Source organism: Lepisosteus oculatus, chromosome 24, assembly GCF_040954835.1.
Source record: "Lepisosteus oculatus isolate fLepOcu1 chromosome 24, fLepOcu1.hap2, whole genome shotgun sequence".
NCBI classification, from domain to species: Eukaryota; Metazoa; Chordata; class Actinopteri; order Semionotiformes; family Lepisosteidae; genus Lepisosteus; species Lepisosteus oculatus.
The window spans coordinates 15,100,071-15,122,824 of NC_090719.1; the positions used below are offsets into that span (position 1 = coordinate 15,100,071).

The 22,754-nt window shown below is 52.5% G+C and overlaps 2 protein-coding genes across 12 annotated transcripts in view; both read left to right on the plus strand.

Moving 5' to 3' along the window:
- The first annotated feature begins 81 nt into the window (after positions 1 to 81).
- On the plus strand, positions 82 to 10,729 carry gle1 (GLE1 RNA export mediator). 2 transcript variants are annotated; one of them, XM_069183318.1, is made up of 16 exons: positions 84 to 318; positions 920 to 1,147; positions 1,783 to 1,905; positions 2,248 to 2,396; positions 2,499 to 2,559; positions 2,666 to 2,911; positions 3,011 to 3,239; positions 3,572 to 3,684; positions 3,984 to 4,053; positions 4,747 to 4,889; positions 5,599 to 5,789; positions 6,004 to 6,133; positions 6,553 to 6,657; positions 7,238 to 7,320; positions 7,725 to 7,788; positions 8,247 to 10,729. In XM_069183318.1, the coding sequence occupies exons 1-16, from the start codon at positions 220 to 222 to the stop codon at positions 8,313 to 8,315; spliced, it is 2,103 nt and encodes a 700-aa protein (XP_069039419.1). In that variant the 5' UTR covers positions 84 to 219; the 3' UTR covers positions 8,316 to 10,729. The 2 variants fall into 2 exon arrangements, with proteins under 2 accessions (XP_069039420.1, XP_069039419.1); XM_069183319.1 differs by lacking the exons at positions 7,725 to 7,788; positions 8,247 to 10,729 and having other exon boundaries at positions 82 to 318; positions 7,238 to 7,324.
- A 214-nt stretch (positions 10,730 to 10,943) lies between these two features.
- The window catches only part of sptan1 (spectrin alpha, non-erythrocytic 1), a 42,855-nt gene continuing 31,044 nt past the window's right edge, over positions 10,944 to 22,754 (plus strand). For 4 of the 10 annotated variants that reach the window (XM_015367171.2, XM_015367173.2, XM_015367178.2 and 1 more), the window contains exons 1-7: positions 17,343 to 17,887; positions 19,491 to 19,730; positions 20,079 to 20,204; positions 21,076 to 21,216; positions 21,622 to 21,768; positions 22,115 to 22,248; positions 22,570 to 22,714. In XM_015367171.2, the coding sequence (XP_015222657.2) occupies positions 17,852 to 17,887; positions 19,491 to 19,730; positions 20,079 to 20,204; positions 21,076 to 21,216; positions 21,622 to 21,768; positions 22,115 to 22,248; positions 22,570 to 22,714 (969 nt within the window). In that variant the 5' untranslated portion in view covers positions 17,343 to 17,851. Of the gene's footprint in view, positions 11,061 to 14,430; positions 14,488 to 17,342; positions 17,888 to 19,490; positions 19,731 to 20,078; positions 20,205 to 21,075; positions 21,217 to 21,621; positions 21,769 to 22,114; positions 22,249 to 22,569; positions 22,715 to 22,754 lie in introns of those variants that run through there. The other 6 variants (XM_015367177.2, XM_015367179.2, XM_015367180.2 and 3 more) reach the window with 3 other exon arrangements.

Genomic DNA, 22,754 nt, shown 5'->3' on the forward strand with positions numbered 1-22,754 from the left:
GGCCGCTCCACCGCTACCCCCGCCCAGCGGGCAGGCCCTGCACACGTGACCCGCTCGTGACCCGCGGGTAACCCGGAAGAGGAAGCTGGCGGGTGGAGATCTGACGTCGCTGTTGCTTGCTCCACCTCCAAGCGGCGTGAGGTTCTCTTGTCTTGATGGTTTCGAGCTGTTTACGTCCCGCTCTGTGATCTCTCTGGCAGGCAGGGAGCTGTTGCAAACATGCCCGCCGAAAGTATACGATGGGTTACTCTGGAGGCCCTGAGAAACTCCCCCAAGGGCAAGCTGAACTACGACAAAGACTGGCCGCAGAATGGCGAGGTAGAGACTTTAAACACGGCGGCATGAGATGGGGGACTTGTGTTTGAATAGCTAACCTGCTTATTAGTGCTAATGATCCGTGATCCCGGGTTCTTTCGCTTCCGGAGCTTTTATACATAATTTGAAGTAAACTTTAAAAAAATGTTTAACGTCAGTGTTGTCAATGAAAGCTGCCTTATGTCGTTTATACTGTCGTGTTTCACATGCGAAGACATTAAATACTTTGTTTTCAAATAAGCGCCTTATTCATAGCCTCAATCTAAAATTAACCTGAAGGGAGACGTTCCCATTTTTAAGTCATCTGAATACAGAGAAGTAGGCTGAATCTATTCCTGTAGTGCTCAGGGGCTGGGAGCTCGATGCAATATGCTTACATGGTGTCTGAGGCTTGTTTGTGCCCCAGATCCTCATGCTATCTGCACGTTATGGGTTATTTTCTGTGGCACAATACGCCAGGGAAACACTTCACGGACACTGTTGTCAGGTGTGTTCTTTCAGCCTGTCGGGTCTGTGTGGGGACTCTCGCGAGGTCGTTGTGAATGTGACAGAGCCCCGGCCGTCAGGCTGCCCTGTGATGTCACGGTCTTGACCTGTCCCCCAGGACATCTTTGCGGGGTGCCACACTGCCCCCTGCCTCTCAGAGCTGTCTGGGCGTCTTCTGAAGCACCTCAGCCCCCGGCTGCTGGCCAAGGCCTCGTCCCCGGGCTCGGACTCCAGCCTCGGGCTCTGCAGTGATGCCGTCCCCTCCAGCCCGGGCCTCTCGGGGAACCCCCCGCTGGCCCCCCTCGCCTCCCCCAGGACCCCCAGCCCGGAGGGGAAGGAGGTACCGGTAAGTCTTCGCCCGGTCAGCGCTGGAAACCAGCCCTGCCCTCACTTGCAGTGGTCAGGAACACAGAGGTGACTGAGAGACCGCTGTGGCCTCTCGACCCGAACCCTCTGCAGTAACAGACCCCTCTGCAAAACCCCAGACTTCACACGCCGCAGATGTGTCACTCGGGCTTTCTAAAACATCCCTAAATCAGTAAATGCATTTTCATTTTCAGCTCATCAGGAGTTGCTATTGCAGGTAGAAAATAGCATTCCCCACAGCTTCCTGACCAACCCCAGTAACGATTTCTTTCCATGTTTTTAATGTTGTTGCTGGTTTACAGCTGTAAACTGTCAATTTCCAATTCTCTAATATTTCCAATATTAAATATTACACGATAATCACAGTAGAAAAATATAGCAGAAAAGGCATACAGTGTACTGTGTATAGCATCCTTCAAATTGTACCTAGAATGAGGTCCCATGGATCAGTGTGGAATGTGGATTTAAAATACAATGTGCATAGTCTGACGTCCCAGTTCCAGTGTTTATTATGAAGGCCGCATGGCCATAAGTGTAATACCCTGTCAAATGTCATCCCCACGAGTCCATGCGCTCTGAACTGGCATAATCCTCCTTCTGATCCCCTTCTCTTAGAAGACAGCAGAGGAGCAGACGCCCCCGGAGCCCGGCCCCTCCATCGCTCTGCTGTCCCCCCGCGCCACGCAGGTGGAGGGGTGCATCCGGATCTGCGTGGAGAACTACCGGGCCAGAGCCAAGGTGAGAGCAGGCGCTGGGGCATCCGCCCTCACAGGGGTCTGGGCCTGCACGCGCTGTCCCCGGTGGGCAGTCCAGCGCCTATCCGATCCGGAAAGACAGAGAGCCGGTGGCGCTGTGGGGTGGAAATATTGACACCCTCTGTCTGGAACGGCGTTTGTCACGATCGGAAGATTCCTACCTGGCGATCGCGGCTTTCCCGGGGATGTTAGCGCACGATCTTTCAGCCGTACCCCGTCGCGAACACGGGGGCAGCAGATGAACCCCCGCCGGCCTCCCCGGACTCGAGGCGGCTGGGGTTCCGGAGCTGAAGACTTGGCGTCCTCTGCCCCCCCCCCCCCCCAGGCGCAGCTGAGCCAGCGGCAGGAGCTGCAGGAGCATCTGGCGGCGTCGGTGGCGACGCAGGAGAGCGAGCAGCTGAAGCGGTTCGAGGAGTTCATGGCGCTGAGGCAGAGGCAGGAGTACGAGAGCGTGCGGGACATGGTGGACAGGGAGTAAGCAGCGCCTCCTCGCCCCGAGACGCCGCGCTCGCCGGCCGCCCCGACCGCTGGGACGCGAGCTGACCTGTCTGTCTCTTGGCTGGGGGGGGGTGACAGGACTCAGGAGACCTTGGGACGCCAGGAGAAGATGAAGGAGGAGCACCGGCACCGCATGAAGGTACGGACCGGGGTGGGGGGGGGGGTCTGCGCCGACGCCTGCGGGCGCACGCGGGGCTCGTCTGTCCGCGGAGGTGACCCCCCGCCCCCCCCCTCCCTCCCGCCAGATCCTGAACCTGCGCCTGCGGGAGGCGGAGCAGCAGCGCCTGCGGGAGGCGGAGCTCGAGCGGCAGCGCCAGGCCGAGGGCAGGGTGCGGCTGCGCGCCCTCGACGCCATCCAGGAGGAGGTGCTGCAGCTGCACCAGCTGCTGCAGCCCGACCCCGCCCGCCTGCCCCTCGACCCGTCCGCCTACGTCACCCGCGGCAACCAGCTGTGCGGCCAGGTGTCCGAGGTCATCCGCACCACCGCCGAGGTGAGGCCCTCCGGATCCGTGTGAGGGATCAGCCGGGCTGGCTCTCGAAAGACAGGGCGGCTGTCTGACGGCTCTGTTCTTCCCCCCGGGGGGGCGCAGGGGGAGTTCCCCAGCCAGGAGGACATGGCGGTAGCCGAGCAGGCGCTGCAGGAGATGCGGGCGCTGATCGCCAGCATGCAGCAGGAGGTGTCGCTGGCCCGGGAGAGGAGGAGGAGGCGGGAGGAGGCGGAGCAGGAGGCGCAGCGGAAGCAGGCCGAGCTGCAGAAGCAGCAGGAGGCGCAGAAGAAGAGCGCGGCGCCCCCGACTCGGCAGAGGCAGAGGAAGGAGGGTGAGGGGGGTCGAGCACTGGTCTTGACATCTGGCGGCTGAGTTTACACCTCAGTCACTGGTGTGGCCTGTATTGGCAAATTAGCAAGGCTTTCAGGCTGTCAGGCTGTGGAGCCTGGAGTAGGGCAGTGTGAACTGGGGATTAGGGCTCTATCCCGGTACAGTTGACAGTGGTGAAGGACTCAAGATCAGAGCTGAGGGGCTGTAAGGAGGTGGGGTGAGAATTGCGAGTCAGTTTGAGTTCCGCAGGTCACGCTTAGGAGACCAAGAGGCTGGAGAGAATTATGGTTCATTTGCAGCAGCACTTGTCAGCGGAAGACTCTTGTCTCTCAGGGTTGCAAACCAAAGCAGAGGAGAGTACAATGAAGTGGTACCAGCAGCTGCAGGATACGTCCAGCCAGTGCGCAGCATCTTTTGAAGACCTCAACAACACCAAAGACACACAGGTGGGACTGGATACTTCGCCATTGTGCCATTCTGTGGGAGCGATCAAAGGGATTTTGATGATAAATCCTAGAAATGAATGTATGAATTGATGTATGTTTTAATGCATGTTTCGTATTCAGAAATGTTGACTCAAAATGTGGGGATTGGTAATGAAGTGAATGATGGGGGAAAAATGTCTGCATGTTGTGTGATATTATGTAGCTTTAGCTCTGATATCCCTCTTTAAACGTCAGTGAACCTCTGTCGCTGCTCGAGGCACGTTGTGTTAACTGCCATGCCCTCTTGCAATCCTGCACAGACCAAGAGGCTGAGAATGGAGCTCCAGAAGGCGGCGTCCATCCCTGTCAGCCAGATCTCCAGCATCTCAGGTGGGCGTAGTGGGGAAGAGCAGAGCTGGGCGGAGCCGCCCCCCTCTCCTCTCAGCCTCGCCTGCAGCGCTGTCGGGGGGACACGCGGGTTTAGGCTCTAGAGCAGCGGTATCGCAGCGCAGTGGAGCTGGGCGCTGCTGCTTTCTCAAACACATCGGAGAGTGGAGACTGCTGAAGTGGTACATGATTTGTTTTCAAAAACACTCATAAAGAAACGGAAGTGTCCAAGCAAATTACAGCGGATACTCGATCCATTTCTGGTCAGACGGAGGCAAAGTGCAACATATGGGATCACGCCATACTCCTTATTTGCCTCTTGTAAAAAGTCAGAGACTTCATTGTCGTCAGATAATGTATTGCCAGGGAGCAATAACAATAACAACTACATCGCTGGATTAAGGGAGCATTTACAGTGGATCAATCAGATTTCTATCAAAGGAACTTGACTTATTCTTTGCAAGTAAACCTTAATAAACATTTTGAGCGCAGGAGGCTGTTTCTTCAGCTCATCTGATCTTTCTACAGAGAAATAGTCTCAGAGAAGTGGGTCTTTGACTCGGTTTTAAAAATGTGTTCCTCGGCTTCTGAAGGCAGGCTAGATATATATTTGTTTTCACTTTACGTATGAAGTATTGGTTCCGATCGGTGAGCTGCGCCGCTTGTGGTTGACTCGGCGCTGTGCCTGTCCTGCAGGATCCAAGCTGAGAGAAATATTTGACAAGATCGACAAGCTGCTGTCCGGGAGGCCGGTTCAGTCGGGGGGGAAGTCCGTCTCCGTCTCTCAGCACCCGCATGGTCTTGACTTCGTTTGCTACAAACTGGCGGAGAAGTTTGTGGTGAGTTATTTTGCAGCTTTTGCCCCTTCACGTTACTTGACGGCCCCTGGTGGGGACATTGGTCCAGACTGCCTTCCACTGACAAGGAACCCTTGAGAAAGATTTAAAGGGGAACTGTGACGCTATTTTTATATTTCGGGGTTAGAAAGAATCAGCATTGATGTGCATTTCAAACTACGCTAAAAGTTAAATTTACAGAGTAACTTATGAAGCCTCCAATTTACATCTCAAAATAGACAAAGTATTCAGGCATGAGCAGTGCCATATTCTGAAGCAACAAAACTTCTGGTGATGTGAAGTGGCCAAATTGCATTGTAAACCAGCAGGCGTGTGAATACATCTCTTTTAATCTGATAGAAATATTCCTCTCGACTTTGTGACAGTTTTGCTGACACTACTTACTTGTTAACTCTGCATGCAGGTCACGTTGGAACATTTCCACAGTGAAACGTCTGCTGCACACCCTGTATTTATTTGCTTGTACTTTGCATGTCATTACAGTGACTAGTGAGCAGGAAGGGCCGTATCACGTATCACGTCGCAATTCTCGCGAACTCTCGCTCTCGCCCACGGAGAGACCAGGGCTTTCTCGCGACATGGCGACTTGCCTTCAGCCCTTCTACTGAATTGTGGGAAAGGATCCGCAGTATTTACCCCGGTTTTGTCTCGGAGCCCATGATCCGTTACCTTGCCTCCCGTCTGTCCTCAGAAACAAGGGGAGGAGGAGGTGGCGGCCCACCACGAGGCAGCCTTCCCCATCGCCGTCGTGGCCTCGGGGATCTGGGAGCTGCACCCCAAGGTGGGAGACCTCATCCTGGCGCACCTGCACAAGAAGTGCCCTTACTCCGTGCCTCACTACCCCCCCATGAAGGAAGGCACCTCGGTTGAGGACTACCAGAGGTGAGGACAGCGCCTTTCATCTTAACCCCGTGCACAGCGCGAAAACACTCGTCAGGGTCTCAGTGCGTCGCGAGACACATTCAGAAATGCTTCCACCTGAAGCCTCTGTTTGTCTGGGATTGTGCGATTGTTCTTTCTGAGAAAGAAATGTGAATGGCTTCTGATGCGACCGCGTGGAAGGGGGTGCTGATATTGCTGATGGTGTGCCCGGCAGGATTCTGGGGTACCGTGTGGAGGACTCTGGCGTGGAGGCTCAGGACAGCTTCCTGAAGAGAATGTCGGGGATGATCCGGCTGTACGCTGCCATCATCCAGCTGCGCTGGCCCTACGGCAACAAGCAGGCGGTATGGAGGACGACACTCCTTCCCCTTCCTGTATCCATCACGGCTGCACAAGCGCTGTGGCTTTAGGAGTGATTGATTGGTAATGCTAACCTCGAAGGGGGTCCGCAGACATTGCCCTTGCTGTTCGCTGCTTGGGGTTCTTACATCGCTTCACCCAGGATTGTACCTAGTTAACCTGAGTGTCTGGTAGATTGTTGCCGTGTGAGTTGCAGACTGTTCAGTTCTGTACAGCGTTGCCCAAGGGAAACGGCAGCAGGAGTCGTAGACCAGCAGCAGCTCCGGGCCTCTGCAGGAGAGTCAGATTGGGCCCGTCGAGCTGCTGCTCGGCCGCTCCAGCCTTCTCACTGAGGTCTGACGCGGGTATTAACTGTGTCGATAAAAAGAGCTCCGTTGCTGAGTGTGGTCGTGCCCCTTCGCAGCCGGACCCTCATGGTTTGAACCACGGCTGGCGCTGGCTGGCGCAGATGTTGAACATGGAGCCTCTGGCTGATGTCACCGCCACCCTGCTCTTCGACTTCTTGGAGGTACGGCTCGTCCCCGGATCCGCAGACCTGAACGCCTGGGATTGTGCTTCTCTTTTTGAAGTGCAGTGGCTGATCGCTTTTCTTTATAGCACAGCAGCTCCCTGGGTAAGGTGGAGCAGCCAGTGTGAGCCAGCAGCTCCACTACACGCTGGAGCAGGTGGAGATGTGAGGAACGGCTTCACCAGTCGCGTCAAGGGGGGACGCCAGTTTGTGCAGACCCCGGATGACACATAGCCAGGACACTGGGGTCATTTATCCCCCTGACTACTTTAATAAGCACCTTAAGAGCTTAAACTGTCAAGTATGCAAGACCTCACTTTAGCATCCCATCTGAAGGACAGCACGTCTTGCAGTACAGTGTCCCTGGGCATCGGTGTGCCCTACTGGTCCACCAACCCCATTTGTAGCAGGAACATGATTTTCCTGAGAGCTTTCCCATCCCAGTGCTTTGTTTCCTGTTGGCTGCCTCTGCTCTGCTGAAACAACCCCTTCACATTCTTGGGATGAGGCATTTATGAGCGCACGGTTGTTTTGTGATCTGTTTCTTTGAACTAACACAGCTTGTGCTTCTTCCTGCCAGGTGTGTGGACATGCTTTGATGAAGCAGTACCAAGGGCAGTTTTGGAAGCTGATCTTGCTGATTAAAGAAGATTACTTCCCCAGGTAGTAAAGTCTTGGGTTCTGGGAAGACGGTCCATCTTTGATGGAGAAAATGCCCGTGGGGTTTATTCCTGCTGCTGTCTTATAATACAGACTGTACATTTGCGCAAGTAAAGGTTTATTCCATGCTGAAAAGGGGAGTAAGGGGAAAAAAGGTTTCGGCTCTGGAGCCTTCTTTGGGTGAAGGAGTCTCCTTCGAAGAAGGCTCCACAGCTGATGCCTTTGCAGACTGCGCATGCTGACGCAGCTACCTTTGTGCAAGTAGTCATGTGGTATTCAAGCAGGTGTATCTCTAACCCTGCTCGGCTATGCTTCAGTCAGCTGTTGCTGAGTTGTGGGTTCAGTCTTTCTGCCTGCCTGTTGCTTGTTTCCCATGGGAATGAACGCTGACGCTCTTTCGCCGCCAGGATTGAAGCCGTCACCAGCTCTGGACAGATGGGCTCTGTGATGAGGCTGAAGCAGTTTTTAGAGGTAAAGCAAAGCCAGGAACCGTTATCCTGTTTCTTTTACCCCTGCTTGCTGTCCACGTACTGGCCAGAACCCTCCAGGTCCCGGGAGTTCCTGTCGCAGTGCAGGCCGAGAGATCTCCGGGGCGACCGAAGCCCACATGAGGCGGCGGGTGGGGGGGATCCCTCTCACACTTCACTCGCCCCGGGCGTGACCCCCGTTCATCCTGCGCTCTGCAGGAGAGCTTTCGTCGTCGGGGACACAGCAGTAGCCCCTCCCTTCTCCCTTTCCGTGGGTCGAGGCGTGCCGAACGGGGGAACTGATTTGACTCTTATTTCTGCCGACCCCCGGCCTTGCTCGTCGGGTGGTGGGGAGATCCCGGTTGCCAAGGCCTTACTCCACTCTGACGTTCTGTACGAACACGGGGGAAATCTGGACAAGTTTCAATCCCAGCATTTCCTCGAGGCTCTGGTCTCTTTCAGACGTGCCTGAAGCGGCGAGAGATTCGTCCTCCGAAGGGGCAGCTGAGCACGTCCTTCTGGAGGTCCTGAGCGGGGAGGAGCGCCTCAACTTGAAACATCTGGGGTTGCTGACGTCATGCTCTGTGCTGGTCTCTGGGAATCCACGATCTCTTCTGAGACGTGAAGCAGCAGAGCTTGCCAAATAGGATATATAGAAAAGAAATGTAACATGATATTGACCTGCAACGTTACATCATAGCTGATTATACCGGCATACTGGCCTTCTCTGCTCATGAAATATTCATGAAGGGTAGGAAAACGGGCTAAAATCCAGAGCCAGCTTTGCTTTTTAGCAACTATACATATTAAATATTGTCTAGGATTGACATAAAAATGATTGTGCTCAATTTATATTTTTGCAAAGCAATACTTAGTCTTGTTTTTTTTATTTTTTTAACTTTTTAAACTTATTTAGCTAGATTGTTTGAAGTCTTGAAAGTCTTTTTTTGCAGCAACACTAAGCAGTAGTACCCTTTCCATCAAGCTGAGATGACCATACTGAGGGGAAGTGAGAGATTACAAGCTTTCATGTATTGTATGTTCTACAAGAGCGAGAACATCATCTGTATCTGATGTTTTTCCTATTGAGGGATCGCAGACTGTACTGGCTCTTTCAGTTTCACATTTATGGAATGTGCTCTAAATTTGATGTATTTTAGGCAGTTGTGCATTTTTACGAACTGTGGATTTATCAAGCCATAATGCAAATATTTTCAGTGTCTTAATGGGGTATTTATAAAAGTGCAAGAGTGAGGCATACAGTCTAATTGCTTACAGCTGTAAAACGTACGAACTCTAATTCTGTTTCATTCTGTTTTATATAAGCCTTGATCTGTCCTTTGTGCAAACTGGCCACACCTGCCATCCCATATTAAATAGATTACACAGGCAGTTTGCAAAAGGGCACCCATCGGTCATGATTTATTATCTGCAGTATTATAAAGCAGTATTTTATTTTCAGCATTGGATTCTATATTTTGATCCTGTTATTTAACTGTACAGCGTGTGACGTTTAGAAACATTTGTAGAAAATGCATATTGGTTTGAGGCGCCAGTATGCCTACGTACTGTATATGTGTGCTCTTTGAATCGGGGATATATTGCAATATTTTTGTTGAATGCGCGAAAGATCTGAGTAAGACCAGAAGTGCCAAAAGGCTTTAATGACTCGAGCAGTTTAATTTCCGCATCTAGAACTCTCTGCCATAGAATCTTAGTCAGCACATTCCAGACAGTGAAATCTCTCCTGGAGTATAAAAGGGCTAACAGCATGAATTAAACATTAAGCCTGTCAGACAATGCAATGCACAGTAAAAAACAACAACAACTTCTTGCATTTTCTGTATGATGGCAACATTTTGTTTGCTCTAGACTTTCTGATTGTTTTCCAGGAAAATAGTTTTGTGACAGCCATAAGCTGCAGTAGAATAAGTCCAGTTCACCTACATTTTAATTGTCTCAGTTGTCCTTATGATCCTGCCGTGTGTGAAGTGTTCCCAAGCTGTAGTGTTGTAGCCAAAGGGGAATGTTTTAATTGAGAATTCTAAAAGAAGGTCATCGTTGTACTTGAAAGACTTTGTAAATGAATTTTGGATAGTTTTAAAATGACTATGTTCTCTGTATTAAAATTAAATGTATTTTCTAAGCTTGCGTATACTTTATATTTTTTAGAGAATTCATTGCAGTTATGATGTTGAAATACAGCAAAATTGTCTAATGTGGTGGTTGGTAGTCCTGGTCCTGAGTCTTCTGGTTTCTGTTCCAGCTGGGCCTTGAGTAACTGATCTGCTTGCTGGTTTTCTTTTTCTGCACTCAGTACTTGCTTTCAGTCTTCTTAAAAAGCTTTATTTTCTACAGGTGCACTATGCAGGCTCTTATACTTTCTCTCCCTCATGAGCTAATTTGTGTCCTTTTTTCTGACTAAACAGCTCTTATTGGTTAATCCACTGATGTTGAAGAGAGACAGGTGGGACAGGCTCTCAGACTCGCCCAGATCCAGTCTAATTGGCTGTACTGTATTTCAGCTATTACAACTCAAGGCAGTTCCGAAACCCACAAATTGGCAAAGGATTCACTCGGGTTTAACAGCTGAAAGCAAATTTAAAAAGGCCTCAAATACCAAACTGTAATCAATTAGATTTAGCTGGATCAAACCCCAGAAGAGACGGGGGCTACCCTGGACCAAGTGTAAAAACAACTGTACTGAAACATTGAATGTTTTTTTTAAATATATGCCCTGAGGAAATCTGTTGGTTTGACTCGATAAATGTACATGATCGTGTTGTATCGTGTAAGTTTCCTAGTTAATGCGTAACTATGTAAAAAAGCCTGGACTGTAAATACATAATATATTAACGTTTTGTGATTAGCAATTGCTGTCGCAATTGACAGAAACGCAAGACTAGAAATGTATGTCATGTTAATAAAAAAAAATCCAATCAGCATTTGCAGAATATTGTTTGGGTAAACTGTTTTTCGATACACGGCAAACGTGCAAACCTGCATTACCAGCTGCAGCTGAGACAATACGGAAATTCATGCATTCCAGCGACTGGGGTCAGCGCATGCGCGCTGTAGCGCCTGTCCTCGTCCTCCTGTTCGGTCTTTTCCGTCGGCGCTCGGCTGGTTGGTGCAGTGCATGACGTCACCGTCTCCCGGAGTGTATTAATTCTGGTGGCGAGAGCCAAGCAGCTTCATTCGGGCAGAGAGAGCTGGTCGAGAATTTTTTACTTGTGTTTTTTTTTTAAAAGAAAAGTCGCAGACTTTCCACAGAAGGTAAGAGAATCATTAAAAATTCACACAGCAGCCGGGTTTATGCTGTTCATGAAGTAACGCTTTTCGTAATGTCCGTGAAAACGCTTGACCGCTTTCGCTTTTCGCAAGAGCTAAACGTCAAATGAGAGGCTTGAAGCTTACGAAAACAAAAGGAGGCTGTAAGTGTGATACTGAAATCGATATATTTTCTTTAATGGTAGTATGCAGTACGTGTTGCGTGTAAGCACTGGTTCTGACAGCTGGTCACTCCTTGCTCGGTCGGCTCGCCTGCAGAAAGCGCACCCACCCCACGGCGGAGGAGCCCACGGCTGGGCAGTCGCGCTAGTTTGTAACGTTACTGTGGGGCCCCCGGTGGGAGCGTTTAGGTCGCCCTGGCGACATTTGAAGCCCGCAATACGGACACTTTGTGTTTTGTTTTGTGCGTGTGTGTGTGTGTTTTTTACAGTAAATACTCCGTCTTGCTTTATTCCGGTACTTGTCGTCCTGCGAGCTGCCGTGCCCGGCGGCAGGCAGCGGACATGTTGTTTTTTTTCTGACCCGCCCCGCTCCGCCAGCGGCTTCACTGGGCCGGGCTGACGGACCCGAGCCGAGCCGAGCCGAGCCCCGCTCCGGCTGTGCGCGGCTGCACGGCGGCGGACCCGGCCGCACATGATGGCTGCCAGCCTGCAGACTTGGCGTGCACGCCAGAGCCTCGTCTAATGGCTGCCTGGGCTTTTTCAGTCGCGGCGAGGGGGCTTTTTGGGGTTCTCTCTCTCTCTCTGGGCACAGCCCAGCCTTCCCCCGGTGTTTCATCCCGGCTCTCCCGAGAAGGTCCCGCCAGGCGGCCAGCGGAGGTGGGATAGGGAGCCCTTCCAGCTGGCTGTTCCCAACGAATTGTTTTCGGAGTCTTAAAATATGCCGACCCCCCACCCCACCCGTTTATTTCTATGAGCCATCTGCTCACAGTCCAGGGTAGGGGCTAACACTCCCGGGGTGTATTCCTGCTGTGGTTGTGAAAAGCTCCTGCTCTCCCCACTGGGGTGTGGCGCAGAAAGCCCTGGAAAGCGCACGAGGTGGGTGACCCCTCTGCTGTCCGGGCTGGGGCAGGACAGGGACATCCCTCATATGGAGAAACGCTGCAGGATACTGCAGCCGGTCTGTCTGTTTCCTGCTTTGTCTCCTGTCCTCTGTCTTCCGTCTCGGACCGTGCTTGACGGGCCCGAGTGCTGTGTCCCTCCCCTGGCAGGGGGCAGAGTGATGTTTCTGGCCCTGTAGCCTGGATGAGGAAGATCTCCATGCAGGGTGCGGAGCGATGGAGTGGTTTCTCTTCGTTCTGCGTAGGCAGCCCTGGCCTCCGTACTACCCTCTGCAACATGCCTGAAGATCTTTCTGTTTCTGCTGGAGATCTCACGAGTGTTAAATACAGTTTGACAAAGAGCCGTTCATGCCCTTCATGCCATTTCTCTACAGTACTTCAGGAATCTAGGGAGTGCCTGACATCTGCTGCCTGTGCCTCATCCTCTTTATAGCAGCGCTATCTGTACGTCTCCCTTATTTTCATTCTGTTATTCGTCTTTTTGTTCAGCATCCTTTTTATAGATCTCTTTTCTCATGTACTGACGCTCACACTCCTTATGACAGATCAGAGAAAACGGTGGCCAGTGGCGTATGAAAGTTTATTTTAAAGATAAAACACATCCGTTTTGTCGTGACCCCTGCTCATATTCTTACAGTTCCAACGAAACCCCTTCCCCCAGATTTGCCACCTTGATTCCGTTTTCGTTTTTTTTGTGCTTTCAGGGCCTGAGAATTGATTAGGACTGTCGGGACCGAGCAGGTGATCAGTCGTGCGTTTCGCAGCGCTGCGTTGTAACCGGCTTCCCAGCTGGCGCACGTTTGCTGTGCACAGGGGACAGGATGGGTGTGGCGCCTGTGCTCATCTTGAAACCCGCAGTTAGTTCAGCGGCGCTTCATCAAGGGGAGCAGTACCTCGAGCACGGGTGTAAATAACCTGAGGGCTAAAACTTGGTCAGGGGGAATACGTTGGCGTGCTGCAGGTCCAGCGCGTTTCTCTTCGTGCGGGTTTTTAAATTCCCGCCCCGGGTCTCTGCTGCAGGGAGCTGTACTCTCGTGGTGTCCTTGAGCTCGGGCACAGGCCTGCTGCAGAGGTTAACCCTTCGCCCCTCCGGGAGCCCGTGGTGCTCTGCAGCACTGTGGCAGGTGCTGTTTGGTCTAATGAATCCGGTTTGACAAAGAGCTGTTTATACCATAATACTCTTCACTGCAGTAGTTCTGAAACCAAGGGAGTCCTTCAGAGCCCAAGAGTTCTGCCCCTTCTGTAGCCCTGTGGGAGCCTTCTGTGTCTCCTAGATGCCTGAGTGATGGATCGATTTAACGTTTCATCGGGCGGAGCAGAGAGTGCTCGGCACTTTTTCTCATTCTGCAAGGTAGCTTTTTGTTTTGTCCCACTTTGATTGCGGCGTTCGCAGCCTGGCTGTTCCTGTGCCTTCTGAAAGCCCATTTTTTTGTTTCCAGCTCGGCTCTTCTTTCCTTGCGAATCTGCTGTCTCATGGTGCCTTTTAGTTTAATTGTACTCGGTCGCTGTGGGGCTCAAGTTTCTGCTGGAAGAAGGGCTCTCGTCTCCGGCTGATAGGCTGCTGTTCAAAGCCTCTGGCAAAAGCTTGCTCAGAGAAGGAATCGGTAGCAGTATTGGATGTAAATGCAAACTTGTTCTCCTTGGTTCGCTGCAGGGTTTTGGGTTGATGTAGACTTGCAGTTTTTAACGCTGGCGTGTTTAGTCAGTGAGGTACAAGCCCCTTTCGGCTCAGTGAATATGGAAACGGGATTTAAAAAAATAGAATTGCAATAAACCTCGCTGTTGCAAATTCATCCCCGAACTGATGAACGAAGTAGGCATTGCAGCTTCACTCTGCTTAGTGCAGTAGATGTCTTTCTTTTTCTTGAGAGCATAATTGTATTTCACCTGTTACACCCTGTATTTGAAAGAGCCATCTCTCATGTGAGTAGGATGTAAATGCGTTCAGAAGTGAATACCTAGAAAGCTTCTACAACACCTCTGGTGCTCTGAGAGCTCTGTGCTGTAGCGTGTGCAGAAGACGTACAATGTACATGTTAAAGACATAGGAGTGATGGCACCTGTACGTGGTTTCCTTTTGTTTGCAAACACAGTATGTATACTGACCTCTCTTTTTGTGTGTGATCACATTTGGATCAGTACGTGTATAAGAATGTCTGTGCTTTATTTGGATTGCTTTGGGTTGCGTTTTTAATGCTGGAGGTGACGGGAGAATCGTACATAAATCTGTGTGTTCAGTTTGTCTTGTTTAACACTGCGTTTTTCAGTCTGTAACAGTGTCGTTGTGTCCTGTAGCCCACGGCAGCTACACCTGACATCATGCAGTCCACATTTCGTAAACCCAAACTGAAGGTACTGAGTGTCACACTGGTGTTGTGTGTGTGTGTGTGTGTGTGCGTGCATGTGCCTTTTAACTGGGAGCAAACCTTATATGGGTGAGTTTATCATACGTGGGTGCAGAGTTGCTTCCAATTCCAATAAAATCGCTAGGTAACCCAGAAGATTTCTGGGACGTCGTGAGCTGTGCTGCTGGGGCTCGTCCTGCTCTGATGCTTGCGGTGTGAGCCGCATGTATGCGCTGGGTTTGACTTCGCATTGCAGAGGCAGTGCGTCGGGCTCTGGCGCAGGGAGTCGTGCTCTTGCTTTGCGCTTGCATTCATCCTGTGGACTACAGCAGCTCCTGCTCCAGGGCTCTCGTACTCCGCCTGTGATCTGTGCCAGGGCACTCCTCAGTCACGTCGGTCTCGGGCCTGGGCTCTCCCTGTGCCTTCTTCCTCCTGTTCCTCATGAGCTCTGGGTTGCCCAGATCTACTGAACCTTTCATTGAACTATTTGTGTTTAAAAATCAGTTTCAGCTCTTGAAAAGGAGGTTAGAAATTGGCATGAACCCTGTTCAGAGTTCCAACAGTTTATGATTTACGGTGGAGTTTGAGAAATGAGTCTGAGGCACCAGGACAAATACTTATTATGCAAGTGTCTGGTAGTCATTCCTGCCTGTTTATACATCATCTGATCCTTGATTTCCTTGTTTAGGAAGCTGTCTGAAAGCGCCGATTGTGTACCAAGCTGAAATTTCTGCTGCAACATTTTTTAGAAATAGTTGCGCATAAAGGAGATTTTCTGAAACTGAGATCCGAGTGCAGAACCCAGTTGGATAAAAAAGACGTGGGGCAAATAAAGGTTCAGCAGATGTAATTAATCCACAGCTCAACAGCAGTAAAAACTGATGGTTACTCCAGGAAAGGGCAACGCTGTTAGAGAGGTTTTGTAAATGAGGGTTAAAGCAAATGAGCTGATTGTGGCTGGCTGGAGAAAATCTGAGCAGGTGGTGGTAGATGATGCACTGCAGTACTGGGGAGAAATTGTGTGTGCCCTGCGATGGACTGGCGTCCTGGCCAGGGTGTGTCTTTGTGTGCCCTGCGATGGACTGGCGTCCTGGCCAGGGTGTGTCCTGCCTTGCACCGTTGCCTGCTGGGATAGACTCTGGCCCCGGCTGCCTTGTGTTGGGGAAACGGACTGGACTTCGTTGTGAGAACGTGTTTCCTGGATTTGCTCTGTGCTTGTGTTCCTTATCCAGCAGTTTGGTGTTGTTTTTCTGTGTGTGCTGCATGCGAGTGTATTTCTGCACGTGGAAACAAACTGCCTCTTGGAACTTTTTTCTTCTTTGTTTTGCTCTTTGGGAAAAGGGTTGCTTTAATATTTTTAATGTCAGGGTTTGTCAATGGAAGGATTTCTCTTCAGTTTCCAGGTTCAGCTCAAGTTTATCATTAAATGTAAGTGTGCAGTTGAGTAAAGCACCCAGTGAAATTTTGCCTTTTGCTTCTCTCTGTATTGTGAGATGCAGTGTGCTGGGAGTGTTGCAAGACGTCTGTCCCCCCTGTAGTGGGGAAGCTTGAGAAAGGTGCAGTGGTTTATTAAAAACTGATCTTTTTTCTTATGTTCTTCATGGACTTTAAAAGTTTCTTGTGCCTTCTTAATAAAAACTCGTTATACACCATAATGAAAGGTGTGGGAGTCCGTGGGGTTAAATTAAGCGCAGTCCAGGGTGTCTGATGGTAGATGGCCTAATTTGCTCGGCACGTGCTGTTGAAAGTGTTTAGAAATGGCTGCAGGTGTGCAGATGACCAGATAGTAGTTGCAAATACTGTAGATGAACCATCTTATAAAACCGCCCCATCTGACGGCAGGGGAGTGACTCAAACACATCGGCTTCCTAGGGGACGAAGTGAGCAGGTCGGTGGGGGGAACAAGACGTTTAAGGTGTGGCCACTCGGCAGGCAGATCCCAGCAGTCCTGTTTCCTGTTTTGCTCAGTTGCACTTCGGCCCCGGCCCCTGGAACGCGGATCGGAGGTGACCTCATCCGTTTCCTCCTGCTGCTTGGTTCTGCAGCCTGCTGGGTATTGTGGACAAGCACGGCCCTTTGCTGGCGGGTTAGAAATCCCAATCCCAGGCTGATTTATGTGTTTGGTTACGTATCAATATGAATTGATGTTATCTCAGATAATGACTCATTGTTGTTTGAATATTTTTTGGGTGGTGCAAATATCTGCTATCTATTACTTCGTTATGGCCCTCGGCTCCAGTTTACAGTGAGCGCTGATCTGCCAGGCGTACTTCAGCGGTGATCGAATTCCTCAGGGACGGGGCGGCCTCTATAAATACCGTTGTCCTGTCCTGGAATGTGGAGCATGCAGCTGTAGAAGCCTGCTGGGGGGAGTGGCTGGACAGGGGCACATCTCTTGCATGTCAGCTGATGGCTACATCCCTGGCATTGGAAGTCTCCTTTTTACTCTGAATTTATTTTTCAGCTGTAAAAGCAGCTTTTTTGAAAAGGTCTGGCCCCCCCCCCCCCAGGCCAATTGCGAGACCTCCTCATGATGGCTAAGCATTTGGAATGCAGCGGGTGTTATTTTTGTTGTGGGTTTTCAATAAACGCAAAATGCCTGTTGAAAAAGGGAGCTGCTAGCATCGTTCATCGCCCCTCTCCACGCACACGCACGCACACAGCTCCGCGCGGCGTGGAACGCAGGGGCGGCCGGCGGGGGCGGCGGAGCGCGCGGGGCTGGGCGTGGCCGGCGGCGGAGGGGCGCGCCGGCGGGCAGAAGCTTCCAGAGCCGGCCGCGCGCTCGTTATCAGCGCGGAGGGAGGGGTCCGCGAGCCCTGTGCGAGCGGGGGGGGCTCGCGGGGGCTCACTCTGTCTGACCGGGGTCACGACCTCCCTCGCCTTCCCGACCGCGGTGCAGGCTTGAGCTGTAGTGGAGTGTGTAGTCAAGCCATCTTGCGAGTCCCTTTCGCTTACAGAGGCAGCAGCTGGGGGCCGAGACGTGATCCAGTCAGATCAATTTCCGAAAGCGTTGCGACTCTCTTTTCGTTGATTTTTGTGAGCGAGAGTCGGGTTTGTGTTGGCCGTTGGTCTCCTTGAACTGACGTCCTGATGTCTGTCAGACCGGCAGGACTTGAGTAAGGGAGCTGCTCGGAATGGAAAAAAGAAATCCGGTAGTTTAGTGCTGCCCGGCGTGTGGTTTGTCAAGAGACTTGGAATCCGCAGCTATCTGAGGGAGAGCTCGGTGTGGATCTGAGTGGCCTTATCTGGCTGCTACAGCAGCTCCGTGCTGCACGGCGATACCTCGCTGCCAGCCAGCGTGACTCTTGCCTTGTCTGTCGTTCCTTAGTGAAGCAGGAGGCGCTGGCACTGCGGACCGGGCACTGAGCCCCATGCCTGGCGTATGCAGGAACACCCCATCGTCACAGGTCTGGGTCCTGTAGGCACAGGAGTGGTCTGTGAGGGTTTGCAGTTAGCCGGCAGTGCGTTTTGGAGCAGTTCGCGTGGGGAGGGGGGGGGCCGCGTGTCTCTGGGGGGTTTCTGACCTGTCGCAGGAGTGAAAATCCCAAAGGGCTTTGGTGGTTGATGAGATCTAGCAGGTTGCGGGTCAGTCAGGCCAGCAGTGCGTGAGGGGTTTCAGAGTGGGGGTGGTCTGTCCTCCCTCTCGCCATGTCCAGCAGGAAGGCAGGGGCTCGGCTGTCCCAGCACCCTGCAGAGGGGGAGGCCAGACGCCCGCGGCGAGGCCAGTTCCCCGTCCATCCGGGCGTCCGCGAGAAGACAGCTGCACGACCTGGTGCCAGGAGAACAGGACTGCAGCACCTGCTTGCTTAGTGGAAACCAGCGTTTTCCTCACGGCTTTGATGTGGTTCCAGCTGCTGTTTGAACGCAAGGCGCCGGCAGACATCTTTCATTCTGGAGTCATAGCTGGCACTTAGTCCTAGCCTGACTCATCCGGAGTCCTGCTCCTCAGATCGCAGCAGTGAGATAAAGGGAGGGACTTTGACACAGTGCTGCCACGGGCCTTTCATTTCTCTGCTGCACGTTCCTGCCCTGGGTCAGGGTTCGCTGTGAAGCGTCCCAGCGCGAAGGGCGGGGCTGAGCCGGGAGCTGCAGTCGCCCTCTCGGGTCTCGGCCTGCTTGGCGTCTGTCCTCGACCCGCCAGCTGTTTGTTAGCGTCTCGGCCAACAGCTGCTCCCCCTCATCTGGTGCCAGCTGGGAAAGCCATCAGGAGGGGGACAGGACAGCCGCAGGGATTTCTTTCAGCTTCATGAGAGAGTGAATAAAGAAAGTTCACAAGATTCTGATCGGGGAGAACCGAGATGTTGCCCGTTTCCCCTCGCTCTCGTTTAGAAGGGGGGCGTTCTCGCGAGTTAGCAGTGTAGCGTGTACCCCGTGTGCTTGGGTCGACAGCTCGTTTGGCTTTCTGCAGGTATTCACAGATATGGTTGTGGAAAGCAGGGTTCTTCATTTTAAATTTAAACTTCTCCGTTGTGCCGCGTGAGGCATGTCAAAATCGCTTCCGATCTAATGCGGCGTGGTGATGCACAAATACTGGAAAGGCCGCGAGACACAGTTAATAATTAGGGCTTTGAAGTTTGGGTCTGGTAAGCTTTAGGGACTGCTGGAAAGGTTATAAACAGAGCAAAATAAAACCCAGCAGGTGTGAGCAGCAGCTGAATGGTGTCCTTCTTTCCCTCCTCCCTCCCTTGTGGAGAAACCAGCTGGACACAGGCCCCTGGTCTCCAGCGGTGTTTTACCTGGGTTTTGTTTCACCTTTGGTCAAGTAGTGACCCTGATTATATTCCTAGAGGCGTATATGGCTCTCATGAAGGGCACAGTCGTTCCTCTTCTAAAGAGCAGCTCAGGGCCTGGCCGGAGTGTCGCAGTTGCCTGCGCGATGAGAGCAGCTCTGAGGGCGAGGCCCTCTGTGGGCTGAGCCGGAGACCCCTGCTGGCGAGACCCGGTACTGCGCCGGGAGCTCTGGGGGCCCCGAGTGTGACTCTCTTCCTGTGTGTGTGTGCGTGGGCTCAGAGGATGGACACCAGCGGCATGAAGGTGCTGGAGACGGCAGATGACATCCAGGAGCGCAGGCAGCAGGTGCTGGACCGCTACCGCCGCTTCAAGGAGCTGTCCACGCTGCGCCGGCAGAAGCTGGAGGACTCCTACCGCTTCCAGTTCTTCCGCCGCGACGCCGACGAGCTGGAGAAGTGGATCCAGGAGAAGCTGCAGATCGCCTCCGACGAGAACTACAAGGACCCCACCAACCTGCAGGTCAGGAGCCCCCGCCCCCAGGGCTCTCTCTGCGAATGGGGCCTTGAGCCCGGGAGGTTCGCGTGTGCTCTCTAGGTAGAGGCCTCTAGCGCGTCCCATGTGGCTTCCTTTGTGTGAGGGAAATGCCGCAGTCCACACCGGACCTTTCCTGTATGTCCACGGCCGTCTGGAAAAGAAAAACTGGTCTCGCTGTCGCAGCTGCGTAGCTCGCTAATTAAGACCTTGTGCTGATGGCAGTGTTCCCCCCCTTTCCAATGCCTGGGGCCCTCTCGGATCCATGGTGCCCGGAAAAAAACCCGGATTTGCGCGGGCTCCGCTAAAAGCGTCTTCCTCCTCTCGCGTCTCCAGGGGAAGCTGCAGAAGCACCAGGCCTTCGAGGCCGAGGTCCAGGCCAACGCCGGCGCCATCATCAAGCTGGACGAGACCGGGAGCCAGATGATCGCCGAGGGCCACTTCGCCTCCGAGATCATCCGGGTACGAGGCCGGCCGCCGGGAGCCACCGGGCCTTTCGGCTTATTTTGTTTTATTTTGAAAAGCTTTTCCTGTCACATTGGCGGTTTTTGTGGGTTTTGTAACACCACTGTCCCCCTCTGTCTGGTTCAGTCCTTCACACCCTACCGGACTGCCCAGCGGCCCATAGTAAAATCGGTCCATATCACTGCCTATATACAAGTAGGTGCCTGGGTGCTGTGGAGCTCTTCCTGTCCAGTTTCACCCCTCGCCTCTCCCTCTCCTCTGCTTCCCATCTCGAAAGTTTTGATTGCTGTGTAATTATGGATATTTGGTGCATCTGTCCTTTAAAATGTGTGGCAGTGAGTGGCCTCAGGCGTGGGTCGCTCACCAAAGCAGACGGAGGCTGAACTGTTTGTCCTCGGGGGTTGTTGCTGTTCTTCTAAAGATGGAAGAGCTCTTATTTTGTGGGCAGGGTCTGTGCATGCAGGTATTCCTGTTCTCGCTGTTTGAGAGTGCCGTCGTTGGAGGGCTCGGTCTTCGTGACCGATCTCTCACTCCCAGATCTTGGATTTTGGGAAAATTTCAGTATGTAAACTCATAAAGCTGAGAAGGCTGGCTGACAATGATGGGGGGGAAAACCAGTTCTCAACAGCATATTGGCTTAGTAAAATTGGGCTATCGCGATCTCCAAGGCAAGTAGTAGAAAGGCTTTGAGTGCTGTGCCTCAGGCACATTAACCTGATCCCGCAGGAATGGGTGATGAAGTCAGTCTGGACACCCAGATGGGCGAGGCTCGGCGCCGGAGTGCTTCCTGGACCGGGCCTCTCCCTGCTTTCGAGGCTCGGCGCCGGAGCCCTCTCCGGACCGGGCCTCATGCCGCTCTTGGTTCCAGACCCGGCTGGAGGAGCTCCACCGTCTGTGGGACCTGCTGCTGCAGAAGACCAGGGAGAAGGGCGTGCGCCTGCTGCAGGCCCAGAAGCTGGTGCAGTACCTGCGGGAGTGCGAGGACGCCCTGGACTGGATCAGCGACAAGGTGCGGCAGCTTTGGAGGGTTTTTAAAGAAGTGAATGTATATAGATATCATTTGTTTAAATATAAGTTACAGGTGTAATAAAAGATTCCGTTTTAAGGAACGGTGAAAGTGCCTCAGCATGCGTATCCCCGATCCTGGGCATAAATGTCTTCTTTCACCTGACACTGGCAGTCATGGGGGTGAGAGGCCATAGATTTTGCAGAGGGATTGTAGGGTAAATATTGGACACTGTGTTATAGCTGGAGCCTGCCTCTGTCAACCGCTGGTAGATGTACAAGCCTACTTCTGGCTTTACTTTGTCGCAGACCATGTAGACCATGTCAGTTCTCCCCAGGAGCCGTCCTGTCGGTTCTGGGGACAGTTGCTCTCTTAGCGCTCTGACGGCCGCGCGTGTTTGTCTGGCAGGAGGCCATCGTGACGTCGGAGGAGCTGGGTCAGGACCTGGAGCACGTGGAGGTCCTGCAGAAGAAGTTCGAGGAGTTCCAGACTGACCTGGCCGCCCATGAGGAGCGGGTCAACGATGTCAACCAGCTGGCCGGCAAGCTCATCCAGGTACCCTGGGAGCGAGCTGCCTAGGTTCCGCAGGACTTCAGTTTTAATTGGACTGACTAGCTTGCATTGGGCTGGGCTCTTGTGTTGTATGTCTTTGGCAACAGTATGTAACTATCCTGGTTTATAAAGCCATTGTAGTGCTTCACTGCAAATCACTGCAGCCACCTGCAGGGTTAATGGTTTGTATCTCAGCTTGCAGAGTCCTCTCGCTTGCTCCTTGTGTCCGAGCTCTGGTTCCGTGAATGGATTACCCTTGGGCAGGCCCAGGGCTGTTGCGGATCCAGAGAGCGCTGGCCAGCTGTTTTCCTTTGTTCACCGTACATGTGCCCCCTCCTCCCCCGCGCAGGAGTCGCACCCCGAGGCGGAGCTGATCGTGAGGAAGCAGGACGAGGTGAACGTGGCCTGGCAGCGCCTCAAGGGCCTGGCTCAGCAGAGACAGGGGAAGCTGTTTGGGGCCGCAGAGGTGCAGCGCTTCAACAGGTGTGCTACCCCTGTTCTGGTCAGCCTGGTGAAACGGTCAGACTGGACCGATACCTGCCCAGTCCTCACACGTGCTTAATAAGTGTAGATTGAACTGCACAGGAAATGATCTGACCACTCTGTGCCGTGGAGTTTATACATCAAGTAAATAAAATATTAGGAGGACAGATTACATTTTCTAGTGTGATGTATATTTGCAGATGTGTGTTGTGAAAAGATGGTTGGGGAATGTAATTTGTATTAAAAATGGTTTTATGTGTTCTCTAAAATAATAAAAAAAGAATGGCCGGCGCTCACCTCCCTTGCCCGGCCTCTCCGCAGGGACGTGGACGAAACGATCAGCTGGATCAAGGAGAAGGAGCAGCTGATGATGTCGGATGATTTCGGGCGCGACCTGGCCAGTGTCCAGGCTCTGCTGCGCAAGCACGAGGGGCTGGAGAGGGACCTGGCCGCGCTGGAGGACAAGGTCAGTGCCCGAGGGAGCCGTCTCGCGCCTCCGCAGGCGG